Here is a 16,863-nt window from a genome sequence, read left to right as displayed (position 1 = left end):
ATAGAAGAGCTCCTCAATTTCCTTTTTTCAATATTATATTTTCCCTTTCATAAGGAAAAGATGATAAAATGTATAATAAATTGCATGCAAACTTATATTAGAAATAACAGTTTATATGATACAGAAACTGTTTAAGTACCAAGGACAATAAGAATTAAATCTGATATTTTAAATTTATTGAATTGAAATTTGCACAACTTCGTGCGTCTAAAAGAATTAAGAAAAGAAGAGCTCAACAATTTCATTTTTTTCAATATTATATTTTTCCCTTACATAAGGAAAAGATGATGAAATGTTTAAAAAATTGCAAGCAGTCCTATTTTAGAATAGTGGGTAATAACAGTTGATACTATGCACAAACTGTTGAAATACCAAGTACAATAAGAATTAAATATTATTTTTAAATTTATTGAATTGAAATTTACACAACTTCGTGCGTCTAAAAAAATTAAGAAAAGATGAACTCAATAATTTCGTTTTTTTTCAATATTATATTTTTTCCCTTTCATAAGGAAAAGATGATAAAATGTATGATAAATTGCAAGCGGTTTTATTTTAGAATAGTGAGTCATAACAGTTTATACTACGCAGAAATTGTTGAAGTACCAAGTACAATAAGAATTAAATATTATTTTTAAATTTATTGAATTGAAATTTACACAACTTCGTGCGTCTAAAAAAATTAAATAAACCTGGGAACTCTAATTTTAGTACACAAAATGTATGATGGAGCTGTACACAGCACTTAGTAAAAGGTGTCAAGCATAAAAATAAAGAACGTGTGTGCAAAATCGGTAGAAAACCCACAGAAAAAAATAATGGAGCCCGAGAAAATTTAACTTTCCTGATTGCTGTAGCAAATGGCAAATACTGCCATTAATTAGTAGTAAACTGGGTAAAAAGCAGTGATTGAATAATTAAAGTTATATGAAAATATAACCATAATTTCTTGTTACGAAATAGGAGCTTAAAAGAAATGCATATGCCACTGAACAGCTAAGAATCAAAGTTATGTATTAATATGTTTACTATGTAAATTCTTAAAGATTACTTACAGGTACATAAGAAACAGAATTTGTTTAAGAAACAAATACAAGGTTGTTTAAGATTGTTTAAGATTGTTTAAGAATACAAATACATAAGAAACAAATACACAAGAATTTGTCTCAAATACACACTCATTCAAAATATTTTACCAAAAGCTTAGAGCCTGGGAAGGCTTGCCTGATTTTTGAAAAAGGGGAGACATACCATACAGTCAAATTATCTTAACGAAAATCACACCATCAGTTTTGGCATATCAGAGAGCCCTAGTGTAAAGTTCAAAGCTCCTATCTGTAAAAATATGAACTTCTACAATTTTTACCGTAAGAAAGGCTGCAGATACGTGTTTATTTGTTTTCTTTTGTCTCCCCCCCACCCCATGGGGGATTGTATCAAACCACTGGTCCTAAGAAGAGGTACCGCATTTCCTACTTTAACTGCAGCAGTGTTATTTTCGTAAATAGCATTAATTACTTTAGATGTATTTGTCTGGTCTACCATATATGGATAGAACCTTTGCTAAAGCTCTTTTATCAACAGAATCGAACGCTTGCTTATGGCACTTTTCAATTATTAAGAGTGAAAATTTGGTCGACACATTCTCTACCTTTTCTGAAACCGCACTGTTCTTCGCTTAAAAGATTGTCTACACCGTCTCTCAGTCTAATAAGTATCATATTACTAATAATATGCTACCTACAGAGACCAGACAAATGCCTAGATAATTACCACACTCACTTTTATCACCTTACTTATACAGTGGCTTAATTAAAGTTCTCCTAGAATCACTTGGTACTTCCCCCTTTTTAAAATCATACCAAAAATCATATTATTTATATGGAAGCAATTATCTGGGAAGCAATTGCTTCCCAGATGAGCCTATACTTCGTCTTTCGGGACCCAGTGCTAAGAAAAGTTCATTGCCGGACATTATCTCTACTCTTTCTCGCTGCTCTGCAAAAAATACTGATATTCCAGAGCTCGTCATCAAATCCCCCTCTGAATCCCTAGCATTCTGGCGTCAGCTTATTCTATACTTACCGCCAAAGTCAACCAGTGCCTGTATCAGCTAAAATCACTTGCTCACCAAAATAGTCCAGCAATGTCTATAAATAGTTCTTTGGTCTCAGATAGTAAGAGTACCAATCGCAAACCCTCGTACGCCGTCGTTCTTAAATATCAGCCTCCAGAAATAAGAGATCCCGTCTCTCGCAAGGAAAAGCTTGATTCTTTCGCCGGACATGACGGAATTATGTCGGTAAAGTCCGATCTGGTAAGGAAAAGATGGGTTGTTGTTATGTGGGATAAAGTTTCCGCCAATTCTCTTGCCGCATATGCTGTTGCGAGCTATCCAAATATCCTTGCAAAAAGTGATTGATCGCTAACCTCTTGGAGTAATTAGGGGACTTCCCGATAGTGTTTCTAGCAGTATACTCATCTCCGCTATTCCTGGTCTTGTTGAGGGCGGCTCTTCTCATACATTCCGCTTAGAGTTCCTTGATTCCGCTGCACTAAAATCTGCCATCGCTACAGGTCTGCGCTTGGGTTACGAGTCTTTTAAAATATCGGAATACAAAGAATTGCCCAGACGGTGTCTTAGATGCCAAAGTATCCATCATTCGTTAGCTCACTGCCCATGTGCCCCGAAATGAGATGAAGTGCTCGAAATGTTATGGATGCCATTCCAATACTAAAGACAATCCTTGCTTAGAGGCTCCGAAATGTGCCAACTGCGGCGAAGCTCATGTTTCCTATAGTATGAATTGCCCAGTGATAAAAACCCGCGCTCTGAACTCTGCTCCAAAATGAACTAAGCCACTATTTTAAGTTTTGCTTCTCTCAATATTAACGGCACAAAAGACAAATACTTGTTAATTAATGAATTAATAGTCCATGACATAATGTTCTTGCAAGAACATCTTTTGATCAAATCAAACGTTTCTAGCCTGACGCGATCTTCTGTCCACCGTTTTTTCGCAAGAGGCCAAGAAAACTAGAGGCCGCCCTTCCGGTGGCCTAGCAATTTTCTTCCGTTCCCCATCAAAGCCCTCTGTGATTCATTGTGATGATAACATCTTAGCGATTCAATGTGACAGTACCGCCTTTATAAACGTTAGTTACCTTCCGATCGACGTTCTATAGCATCGTTTACATCTTTCGCTAAATGTTGCTCCAGTTTAAAGTCTCTACTCAAAAATCTACGTCTGGAAGACCTAAATTCGGTTTTAGCTGGTGACCTTAACTGTGACATTCTTGGTATCTCCGATAGGTCAATCCTCTTGCTAGAATCACTTCCTAGCATATGTCACGTTGCAATTAAGAGCCTCCCATTCACGTATATTCATTCATAACAGAGGCTGTTCAAAATCGAACCTGGATCACGTGATCTCTTCCAGTTCCAGCTTACTATCATCGATTGTCAGGGTGGACGAAGAGAAGATTGATGACGATCACTTTATTCTTAGCTGTAATTTGTCCTGTGAGCTATCTGGCAAAACACTTTCGGCTCAGCCGAAGTGGAATACGAAGTTGAACTGGGATCGTGCTAATGTCCCACTATACCTTGCTGCGCTAATTGCTTTACTGTCGACCATAAAAGTGCCATATCACCTGCTGCAAACGTCAGTTTCCTCGCCTTCAAGTAGAGTTGACCTAAATTGCTATTATTATCAAATTGCCCATTGCCTTAAATCAGCTTCCAAAGCTGCAGTGCCTGTGGATAAATTTCGGATTGGTACAAGAAAGCCTAATTGGAACGTTGATCCTGAAGTAAAACGTGCTAAGCAAAAAGCCAAATTTTGGCTACGTCTGTGGATATCATGTGACCGACCATCGTCCGGAGCTGTTTTCTCCGTGAAACAAAAGTTTAAACTTGAATATAAGGCCAGTTTGAAGAGAGCACGCTTGAATGCATGGCCAGGCCCCACCGATAAGGCCTCCTAGAATAAGGTGATTAATAGTGAGAAATGTTCTCCATCTACCCTATCTTGTCTCCAGCTAGCTAATTTTGTTGGTCATTATAAGCGTGTGTTCAGTGTATTTAATAGTTTTCTTCAGTCTTTTTATTATAAGTTGCTTAAACCACTTTTACCATACCGTCTCCTGCAAGCTCACGTCCAGCCTGTAGCGATGTCTGAAATTCGCCGGGCCTTAAGAAAAATTAAGCGTTCAAAAAAATATCAAATAGCCTTGATGGTGAAGGCCTTTCTTACAGATTTTTTGCATATGATTGTCCTGCTCTACTTAACCATCTACAACTATTTTTCCAGTCTTGCTTAGCACAGTCGCTTGCTCCTGATAGTTTCCTTTGTGGCCGTATAACTTCTATTCAAAAGCGAGGCAAGGACCCCACGTCATGTGTAAATTATCGTCCCATTACAGTATTGTGTTTTTAAGTAAGTTGCTTGAACATTTGCTACTACCAAAAATTGAGTCGAACTGCGATTTTACGCCTTTTCAATTTGGTTTTCAGAAGAGTTTCGGTTGCTCCCATGCATATCATGTTTTAAGCCGACTCATGAAAGATATCGTAAAAACTAAAATGTCCTTATACTGTCTTACTGTTGATATTTCTGGAGCTTTCGACAATATTGTGCACTCTCAGGCTCTATTTTCCCTTGCGTCTTCAGGTGTTGATCCTTCCGTATTAAGTTTATTGTCTTCTTGGTATTCAAAGTCTAAAATTCAAGTTACCTGGAATAGCCAAATATCTGACCCGTTAAAAATTAATAAGGGAGTTCGGCAAGGTTCAAGTTCAAGTTCATTTATTTATTAATCGCACATACATATATATATAAATGACATAGGCCCATGGTGAGACAAGGTGCCGTATTGTCTTCTAGTATATTTAAATGTGTGCTTGCATCGTGCCTGCGTCCCCCTAGAAGTTCTGTTTTTTTACGGTAATATTGGCTTGTCTTCTATTGCATATGCAGATGACGATCTTCTTGTTGCCCGGACTCGCCGTGGATTGCTTTCTAATTTTACTATATTAACCAATGAACTATCTAAGATTGGACTGTCAGTTAATGCGTCTAAATGCGAGTTTATTTGTTTTAATAGCCCTTATGCGGTCGCTCCATTCGTTGCTGGGACTGCAGTTCTACCATGTTCTTCTTTAGTTAGTTGGCTTGGTCTGTGTTTCGGCCCAACACTTTCCAATACCTGTTCATCTCTAGTGAATCAAGCCGTGAAAAACCTACGCGTCGCTTACGGAAAAATATCCCCAAACAAAAGCCGTTACAACCGCAACGGTTTGTGCATGATTTATAACGCTTATTGCGCCCCTGTGCTTTTGTTTTTATCAGGCGTGGTTCATCTGTTTCGTAAGGAAGATCGACCTACTCTACGTACGGCTTATTTCAGATATTGCAAATTCCTCCTCGGGCTTCTTAGATGGCACCGAAACAAAAAAATAATTGCTCGATTTAGTTTAATGGATGTGCCTTCACGGATTCGGTCTTCCAGTAATGATTTATGTAAAAAGACTATCAACTTTATTCACGTTTATGACGCTCTGCATCCTTTTTTCCATATTGATACTGGTTAATTAGTCTATGTTGTCTTTTATTGGTTTGAATTTTTTCTTCGCAGTTTATTGTTTTTGTTTTTGTTTATTTATAATACTCCGTACTTTGTGTTTTCTATACTTTTAAGGTAATAAAGTTCATTCATTCATTCATTCATTTCTAACCTCAGAGCCGCCATATTTGTGAAACTCATTTACCACACTATCAGCAGTTAGAGCCTTATTCTTTTGTAATCCTTGTAGTACTGTCTCTAATTCTCCCTCACAAAAAAATCTTCCTTCACATCCAAGGTATCACAAACTTTTTCATTTTCCTCTATATCTTTTCCTGCAACTGTATCCTCACAGTTGAGGATACTGTGAGGATCCTGCAATATTCCTAGCTGCGGTCCTAACCTTCTTTCCTAGGACATCATTAGCAACTTCCATAACAGAAACTGGGGCAACCTCACCCGGGGCCATAAATACGGTTGGAGTAGAAAGAAGGCCCCTCAAATGTACACTCAACATGGCCCACCTGCGTGTCTACACGGCCCATTAGTTATAAACCTTCTCCCAGTAATGGGTTTAAATGCGTGGTGATGCAGAACATCATCGTGGGAGGATCCTCTATAGGAGGACAAATGCAGCAAGGCGTAAGATCCAGATATATGGACAACGGTCTCTGCAAAGGGCTGCCTTGACACTTTGGGGGCACCTGCAAGACTGGTGACCTTGAGGTCAACTCTTCCCACTTGAGGAGTGGGGTCCCTCGAGGAAATTGTAGCCTAGTAAACGACACAGTATCCTAACGGGATTCTGATTAATGGATAATCCTTCTGGGCTTGGTATGTTTTGACGGGCATTTTTGGGCTGAAAAACCTCTTCCTAGTTAATTTATCCTCTATGGGTTGCCTCCCCGTATTAGCATAATGTTTGTAGTAATATGATAACATGATATGTGGAAACAGAGTTGATCACAAGATCCGTAGTCTTGAAGGTATCCCAAAAGGGTCGAGTCAGCCCTTTGTAAAGGTCGTTGTCCATAATCCCTATCACTACGAGGACAATTTTAGACACCTGCCATGGACTTTTCTATAGCTGAGTGGCAACCGTGCTCCCAATAAAAAAATATATCGATTTCTCTTCTTGTTTTTGATATCTATTAGAAGACGATGGTCGATTAAAATACATGAAAATATCTAGAGTATAGGTTACTTGATTGGAAACTGATACTGGTATAGAAAAAAAATCTGCTGATTTTTTCTTTAGCTGAGTTATGACCGTGCTCCCAAAAAAAGAAATCAATAGATCTCTCTTCTTGTCTTTGATACCTATTGGAAGACGATGCTTGTTTAAATTACATGTTTATCTATAGACCACAGAATAGAGGTCATTTGACGGTCAGTTGATCTGGTGCTGTCACAAGTTTGCTAAATTAAATTTTGTATCGTGCTTCAGAGTCTATTTACTGGGTTTTTTTTATTGCCGTGTTCAGTTAAAGGATCTGATCCTATAAGGAAAGAAGAATAAAGATTATTGAAAAGTATCTCACGCTAATGCCTGCTTTGCTGATGGCCGAAGGTTAGGGTTCCATTCCAGCATTGCCGTCAGAAGATGCAGAGCTTCAAGGGATGCTGCAGCCACAACAGAATCTAAAGGACGTCGACGGTACTTTGGAAACCGGAAATTCATCTTCTGTGCTAATAAATAACCATCAGGCCATTCATCCTACAATTGTAAGAGCTACTCAATTCAAACCTTCTCCAAAATTTATTTTTCTAGTCTATATTTGAAAAATTCTAACACAATATATACTTTTCTACTTAAGCAACTAGATATTAATTTATGTAAACAGATTAGATAACGGTTGAGGTAAAAATCTATACCAATAAGCACCATAATAATACTAATGTATTCAAGGCGTATTCAATGTGATATCCAGGGGAGTGAAGGGTTTCGCACCGCCTCCTCGAAATATTTTCCTAACTTATAAAAAATAGTTAAAAAAACAAATTTTGAGGGTTTATTGTTCAATTTTCTTGTACCCCACCCACCTCCCGAAAGTAAAAACCATATTATAAAAATAAATAATTTTATTAAAGCTCTCTTGCGGTTGCCGTGTCTTCGCTATCGTATTAATTATTTTTCAGTCTTATAATAAAGCTGATTATGTTTTTTTCTTCTTTTTTATTATCTGATATCACTTCAATATCCCTTTCATGATGTTTCCTACTTCTCAAAGTGAATTCGAAAGATGCGTCTGCTGTCCAAGACACAAAATGTCAAAATGAGAATTTCTCCGTTGAGACTTAACGCCACTTATATTTCATAAATCTAGACATGTCATATATAATGGCCTTTTAAATCCAAATATATTAATATTTTTATGTGCTGAATCTTTTTTACGCTACCTAGTGTGGACACAAGACATTTATTCAGCTATATTATTTTCTAGCTTACTCAAGAAATATTCGCCACAGGTAATTCTCCCGTGAAAAAACTCCCCTTCCAAAAAACTGCCCCTCAAAGAAAATCCCCCCGTGGAAGATTCGCCCTGGAAAATCATCTACCACAGAAAATTCTCCCTCCCCTTCCCTGCGAAAAATTCCGCCACATATTAATAAAGATCGCATTTTTAAGTTTAAATGTATTTAAAAATTATCCCCGCAAATTTATCCTCCCACCGATCGTTTTCCCTATAGAAAATTCACAGCCACTTCCCCCTCACTGTGTAAGATTTCCCTTGACAATTCCCCTTCACTGGGGAATCAAGTCACTAAATTGAGAAGACGATAATGCGCTGAATTGATAAACACGAACATCGATTCTTTCGAATGGCATGCTTTCAATAGTAAAGCTAATTCCGGACTGAAAAAAGTTGACCTTTACCCTACATTTCTATAATTTACCTAATTAACATATTTTGTTATATACGCAAAAAGTCACAAAAAAGATATGTAAATCAATTTCTTTTTGATATGGAAAATTCTCCCCTCCCCTGCGGTATTTCCCCCAAGATTGCCCTTCCACACAAGATTCCAGATTTCCGTTCGAAACTTGTAAAACAATCATGGTATTTTCAAATTTAAAATGATGCTGAATGACAAATTCAGACAGCTAACTAAAAAATAAATTTTATTGTTCCAGAAGAATCCTTTGTCCGAGGATCACAGGTTCAATTCCTGGCGTGGTTGGTTATTTGGTTTAGGACGGGGGTCAGTAACGTGACTCTGTAAGCTCAGCCAGAGTCGACCCAGCTGTAAATGGGTACCTGGAGAAATCTGGGGAAGGTAAGCAGGAAGGGTTTGCAAAAGAACAGGATAGCTGGCCCCTAGTCCCCCAATTTCACTTCCTGGCTGAAGCATCCCGAAACGGATATCAACACCGCCGGTTTAGAACTTGAGGGTCTTGTACCGTCATACTTGCTTTTTAAGTGTATTGGGTGACAAAATTTCCAATTAACTAACCATTAATTGATTATCTAGAAAATCTAACTATTTTAAAGGGAAGAACTTTCAATAATTTGTGTTTGGGGTCTTCAATTTCATCAATGCAAAAATAATTAAAAAGGCCTCGGGGTTGAATTTATATCTAAATCCTTCGCAAGCCTCTAATAATAATAATAATAATAATAATAATAATAATAATAATAATAATAATAATAATAATAATAATAATAATAATAATAATAATATAATAATAATAATATATAATAATAATAAATATCTAATAATAATAGTAATCATAGCCTCTCCTCTCCATGCCACCAAATGCTCCAGACTAATCAGCCTGTAGTCCAAAGCCGCTATAACTTGACGGCACTCCCCCAACATTGTTTAATCAGTCAATCTACTGCAAGGTAGATTATTCAGTAGAATCTACTGAATTCGAGTAGAAAATATTGGATCTATTCAATTTTTGCATATTTTACATTTTATTAAATTTTTATTCCACTTCATTTCTAATCTTTTTTTTCATTCTGGGAAATAAGCCACATTCTGGTTTAATCTTAACGTTGATGCAATACTTATGGTACTATAATCCTTGCCAAACTTAAAATTACTGTTTCGCGCTTGCATTTTCATTTACTTAAGATGTTTATTTTTTTTTTAATTAACGGGCTGTGGCAAGAACGAATTATAACAAAATGAATAACCAGTGAACACAAATACATTTACTTAAAAGATATCCAATCGCGTCAATTATTTTCAATATGCTCTATACCTACCCTGGGGAAACTTTTCATATACCTGATAATACCTTAATATTTACTATCAATCCTGCCATCAATAATTGCTGTCAATCCTTTGTATCAACTGACTTGGTACATATGTCTTCTTTTGTCGATAATTAGAGTTTTTTCACTACTCATGTATATTTTTTCGGTTACTATGGGCTCTTTCTTTACTAGGTTGCAGCGAGAACCACAACAATGATTATTTAATCAAAATTAGATTACCAAGGTCATTCAAAATGACAGAATTAAAACTTTCACATAAGTTAAACTTTTAATATATGAATATATAATATTTTAAATTATATGAATAATTTGACATTCAAACCTTTGCACAAGAAAAACTAGCTGGACCCTGGAGATGAGGAAGACTCATACATGGAAGTTTACCCCAGAATGTGTTTGAGCATACCAATATTACATTCCCAATTGCATCTTCTAGGCCGTCTACGGGACACAAATGCCCTAAAATACCACAATACCATGGGATCCCGTAGATATCCCGTGTATCACAATACACAAATCACGATATCACAATACAAAAATACCACGGGACACAAATGACCATACATGTAGAGATAAATTAATTATTGTATACAGACGTAAATAAAGACATGAAAAGAAAAGTAAATTCCTTTAAATTTAAAAGTATGATGTGATTTTCTGATGTATGACTCATATGGTTTGTAATGTAAAATATCATTTTTTTTTGCGTGGAAAAAATACTTGTCACAAATGCCTGGCGTGCAAAAAGTATAGCAACATAGCGAACATAGTATTTAGTTGGTGGAGTAGTTACACCTAATAGAAGTATTTATATTTCATTGGCATTTACGCAAAAATTGGATTTTACAACGTCAAATTTCCAGTTTATAGTCCTTTTTTTATAGTTTTTCGGTTTATAGTTGTTTTTAAGTCTATAGTCCGTTACTGTCTTTTCTTTAATAGACTAATTTAAATGGTTCCAAGCTTATTTACAGAAGATTTCACGCATCTAACTTGAATTGTTTAGCTGCAAATGCAAAAACAGGGAAATAGATATATAAATACTTAACATCATACATGTAGATATCCCTCTTTTTAGAGAAGAATTTATAATTCCTCTCATAAAATGTTCGAGCGTTCACGTATTATGCAAATTCATGTACACTGGAGGTTTGTAGACACATCTATGGGAGGTTATCTTAACTATTAAATCTAAGCTAAAAAAGAGTTTCCATACTGTAGTAAATACTTCAAATCTTCACTGGAAATGAATGTTTTCATTTCCAGTGAAGATTGCATTCAAATTCCTGGCTGTCAGAGTAAAAAATGTGTTCACCCCCATAAGAAAACAGTTGCTCAAGAGCGGTCAATATATTTATTTTGACTTCAAGAAGAAAATAAGAATACATGGTTGACTCCTGGAAACTATGCCTTTCGAAATGCATCTTTTGAATGATTTCCTATCTTATTTGAGAAACACTTAGTATCATTTTTGTTTTTCATACTAGCATCATTTCTGCCTTACAGGTTAGATCAGTGGTTCCCAACCGATTTTGGACCATGTCCACCTAGGCATTTCTAAATTTCGGAGGGCTCTTCTTGTAATATCCCCTCGTGGCATTAATTTGAAGTTGTTCTGCAGGCACAATTAATTCTAATGAAAAATATTGTCTCTACATAGCACCTTTAATATAATGCATGACGCCATTGCAACATTCTTATGTATCTTTTATACTATCAAATGAATATGAATGTGACGTCATTCACATGAAAAATGCTCTTTTTTTTAAAATTAAAGGTTTAAACTATAGCGAGCCGTAGGATGAACGTCCTGCCCATGACCCGACAAAATACTGCCATTTTCCACTGGTGTGGCCTTAGCCCTACGTTCTGAATCATGGGGTTAGACTAGTAATGCATATATCTCAAATTTAGACCCTAAATGGAAGCTTAAAATGGATTTTAGGGCCCAGAAAAATCTATTTTGCAATCAATTTTAAGAAAATAGGTTGTTTTTATTTCATTCTGTTTTGAACATGTTTCTGGAGTACCAGTTTATGGCGAAACAACAATTCAAAATTCAAAGACAAAAATTTTAGAACAACATCTGCTCAACACTTTTACTAGTCCTAAAATTGAATGGGATACCTGTACTTTAAAATATTATGTTGCAGAATGTCCCCCTTTCCTGCTCCAACAAAAAATCGGAAGTAGAAAATACACGATAGTACTTTCGATCAACTTTAAAAACGAAAAAAAAATGCGCCACCCCAACAGCTAGTTCATTACAATTTTATAAAAACATTTTCTGTCTTGTTTCTCTTTCTTATATGCAAAGACTTTTCGGAAATGTTTCTAATGCTTTCGAAACCAAAACACAAAGACGTTTAATTTTCCAAACAGAAACATCACTCAAATGAAACTCTGTTGATGTTAGACAAAGACTTTCGATTATACAAAGGTTTCTTTGTCAAACATATGACTAAAAAGACGAGAAACTGGCATGACTTTCCAACTTTTTTGTCTCATAATTTTGGTTCATTCTTTTTATTGCATGTATATACTGTCAATATCACAAAGATGTTTTACTTAGAATGCTGAATTCACCTTGAACAGTTGTATCATTCCATCAACTGAATTAAGTCATTAGGTGGGTCCAATACTCTTGTTGCTATATTCTGTTGCCAGGGAAACAAAACTTTTTTCGATGTTTAAACAGAGTTACTAAGCTCAAACAACAAGTCTGTATTTATTGACATGTGTATTCTTATTTTAGAAGGTGAAGTCGAAATAAAATCTTACAAGGGACATGCCATTGTTATTATTATTATTTTTTTGGGGGATGGGAGAGGGGTAGGTGGGTTCAGACCACTCTCAAACAGAGGATCATAGGAAAGCTACTTTTATAGGATCATAGGAGGATCTGGCTACTAGCCTGAGTGACCCTTTCTTGTGTACTGTGTCTGTTTTTATTATTTTTTGGATAGGAGGGGGGTAGGTGGGCTCAGACCACTCTCAAGCGGAGGATGACATGAAAGGTAAAACGGTAAATCCTACGAAAACAGGTAAGGGAGGCTACTAGCCTGAGTGACCCTATCCTGTGTACTGTGTTTAGACCTTGCATAAGACCTATTATGAAAAAGGAACTTAAACATAACGGTTCTTTTTAAAAAATTATTTTTTTTATTTAATTATTAGTAAAGACGGTAGGTGCAGTGAAAATGTTAAAAGTAGAATAGTCAAGGCCCATAGTGTTTTCTCACAGTTGAAAAAAGTTTAGAAGAAGAGGGAGGTAAGTTTGCAAACAAAGGCTTTAAACAAAGCTTTAAACGAAGCGAAGCCAGACGGAAAGAGGGATACATAAGACAGTTTCCTTTGATTATTTCGACTAAAAGATTTTAAAATACAGGAAAATGACCATGATGCTGTTAGGATAAGTGTGTACTGTGTTTCGACCTTGCATAAGACCTATTGTGAAAAAGGATGACAAATGTGGATACATTCTGAACTTAGACATAACAGAATTTTTTTGAAAAATATTTTTGTTTTTTAAATTTAATTATTAATTAAAAACGGTGGGTGCAGTGAAGATCTTAAAAGTAAAATAATCAAGGCCCATGGTGTTTTCTCACATTTGCAAAAAGTTTGGGAAAATAAGAAGGTAAGCCTGCAAACCAAGATTAGAATATTGAAAGTTACAGTAATGATAGCAGTCAAGTGTAGAATTAAGGGCGTGGACGCTCCAAAAAACAGAGAAGAATTTACTAGATGTTTTTTTTAGAAATATTTGCTACGCATTGTTATCTCAAACTGTATGCTCAAACGTAGAATGTGGTTCATTCCTGCTTACTAGGACTATAATGAGAGAAAGATTGAGATGGCTTTGACGCGTTTTGCAGATATTGGATGACAGATTGCCCAAGATCTTCCTTGTTGGACAAACTTCAAGGGCCAAAAGAAAAGCAGGTCATCCCTGCTATTCGTAGTAGTAGCAGAAGCCAGACAAAGAGGTGATTTTTGAATTTCGTAACAATTGTATTTTAGCTTCAAAAACTATAAAATAATTAAATAACGAAAAACTTTTTTCAACCCAAAGTTATATTCTTGTCTAATTAAAGGTTTTGGCTTTCACAAAAACGTAAAATCCGAGAGATAAGAAATATCGTATTACCTTACTTCTCTGACATTTTTTAAAGCAGTCTTAAACAAAAAAATTGATCAAAAATACAGTTAAATTTACCATTAGATCTTAGAACTGATCAGTCTAAGTGTTATTTTTGTACATAAAGCTACGGTATCTTGGCTATATTTAATTTCATGAAAAAACATAGTTTAGATTTCTAACAAGTTATTTTAACGTAACCTTCATAACGTTTAGCTTAAATCATAACACCCATGATAGTAATATATATTTTTCGAAGGGGAATGAGAGAGAGTACTAAAAGAATTAGAAAATGATAAGGTACCGGGTCCTGATATCACCTCGATAAGAAAAGTAATGAGAGTAAATATGGTTATTACTGGCATTAGCCTTGTTTCTTTAGGAAGCAAAATTATTTTTATGATGATTATTTATAGACCTACAAATGATGTACATAAAGTTTTAAGAGACTATCAGGGTGGTTTTAAGAAAGGGGGAGAATGTGTCGATTAAATCCTACTCATATATTGATGAAGTGCTTGATGCTCTTAAGATCGATGAAGAGCCTTAGAAACGGTTTTATCCTTATACGGTCTATCAGACAAATACATTAAAGTGATTAGTGCTATATGCGAGAATAAGATTACTGCGGTTAAGGTGGGAAGTGAGGTTAGTAGCTGGTTTCTTATTGAATCAGGAGTTACGAAAGATTGGTTCTATCCCCGTTTCTATGGATAATCTTGATAGAATTCGTCTTAAAGACACGGCAAGGGCCATGGGAAAGCATGGAATCAATTAGGAAAGTAAAACATACTAGACCTGAATTATGCTGATGATTTGAGTGGCCTAAATAAAAATATTTGCAAAATGAATGATTTTTTAAGGGTTTTGAGAGCTCAAGGTGCAAGAATTGGCTTGAAAATTAAAATTAAGAAGATTGTCACTTAGACTGGTAATAAATGAAGATGAGGAGGTGAAGCTGGATAAGGAAAATGTCGATCAAGTGGACAGCTTCATTTACTTAGCTAGTATTATTAGTAAAGACAGTGGGTGCAGTAGAGATGCCAAAAATAGAAAAGTCAAGACCCATGGTGTTTTTACAGGTAAAAAGGTTTGAAAAAACATGAAGATAAAGTCTGAGAACCTAGATTAGAATACTGGATGCTGAAGTGACGACAATAGTCAATTACGATTTTGGAACACGGAAGCTTCGAAAGACGGGGGGAGGGTATTTATTAGATATTTTCTAAAGAAACTACTTATGGATAGTTTTGGGTACCTGTATGTCTAACCGAATTTCAAAGAGTGAGCTGCTCAAATTTTTTTTTCACCAAGGACCAAAAGAAAAGCAGGTCATTCCCAGATTGGGTGAGAGGATATCATAAGGAATGATTTAAGGGAAATTGGACTTATTGGAAGGGTTTAAAAGGGAGGCTTTAAATAGATTGGGACGTAGGAGCGTGCGTAGCTGTGCGGGCCTCAGACGGCTTGGCTCTATTTACTCTATTTTAGAAATTTCTCTATTATGCGAACTACACAATGAGCTTAACCTCAACCAATTCCCCTATTTTGGAGAATCGGTTAGTGTAATTGCTACATAAGCTATTTTAAGTAGCCCACACTGCATATATTGAAAGATACGACTAATGATAGTAATTAGGATAGACAATTGTAAAAATTTGTTTATTAAAACATGATAGAGAGAGGAGAGGTTTGTAAATAATAGAGGTTTTGCATTAATCTAAGCACAGATAAATCATCTAATTATTTCCAATCTCGCCTATGTATTGTTTGCTTTTTTTCCAAACCATAAGCTAGTCTTTGCTATCACCATTATTCAAAACCTATAATTTAACTCTCTGTTGTTCTAGTCAATAGACGAAAGAATAGGTGCTTTTTATTGTCCCAATGAGGGTATGTCAGTTTTACACGGGAGTAAGTAAGGTTAAATAAGCTACAAAACCAATAGCAACGAATTAATGGAATATGAGATTTTTTTCATAAAAATGTAAGAATGTATTTTCTATACAGCATTAGATAACTCTTTACTTGTTTTGCGTTAATAAATATAAAACAATTATCTAAAATTCTATTAAGTAAAAACATAAAGGCAGTTGAAACTATATGGATTTAAAATCTTTTCACACTGTTCCCTCATCCCAAATCCTGGGACCGCTACTGATTAGGACTCGATTTCGCCTTTTCTAATAGTAAAAGATTTAGTTCTGACACAAGGTTTCATAATGCTCATAGTTTTACACTTCGATTGAATATTGAATTGAATTATAGGGAACACTATAATTTATTATAGAGAACAATAATTATAGAGAACACTATATAGATTACACGAACACTTCGATTGAATATTGAATTGAATTATAGATGGTTTTGAATTATGGACCTAGCGGTTCTTCAGTTTAGGAACAAAATCTTAAGTTTTTAAAATCCTAATCTTTTAATTTCAACACTGATAATAGTAAAAACCGAGAACAAAATTGAAACATGAAAGCATCGGTAGCAATAAATAATACAAATGACGTGTTTGTAACATAGATTGACTTTGCCATTCAATAACAGTTAAAAAAAAATAAATAATAATTGGAGGTATGCCTATATCTGTTTATTTGGGAACTAACATAAACTTGACTAAATATCTGAAGTTGATTCTTTATCTTCAACCTGCCTTGCTTATTTTTTTTTTTGATATTCTTTCATACATTCATCATCATTAAAACAAATAAGTATCGAAAAATGTATATTTATTTATGATATGGTATTTATGATATGATATGATGATATGGTATTTCTGTAAAAGTAATGATGATAATGATGATGATTTGGTATGATATGACTATATATGATATGATATATGATGAATATTTTATGATATGGTATTTTATGATTTATGATATGATATCTATCTATCTATCTATATATATAAAAATAAGT

At 35.1% G+C, this 16,863-nt stretch overlaps 1 protein-coding gene across 2 annotated transcripts in view; it reads right to left on the bottom strand.

The window, feature by feature from the left end:
- Positions 1-16,863, bottom strand: part of LOC136036730 (serine/threonine-protein kinase dyf-5-like) — an 84,858-nt gene that overhangs the window by 18,232 nt on the left and 49,763 nt on the right. For both annotated transcript variants that reach the window (XM_065719080.1, XM_065719079.1), the window contains exon 6: positions 7,107-7,282. In XM_065719080.1, the coding sequence (XP_065575152.1) occupies positions 7,107-7,282 (176 nt within the window). The remainder of the gene's footprint in view (positions 1-7,106; positions 7,283-16,863) is intronic.

This window comes from Artemia franciscana, chromosome 15, assembly GCF_032884065.1.
Source record: "Artemia franciscana chromosome 15, ASM3288406v1, whole genome shotgun sequence".
Lineage (NCBI taxonomy): Eukaryota > Metazoa > Arthropoda > Branchiopoda > Anostraca > Artemiidae > Artemia > Artemia franciscana.
Note: the sequence above shows the minus strand (reverse complement) of the source record. Positions and strands in the feature narration are given on the sequence as shown.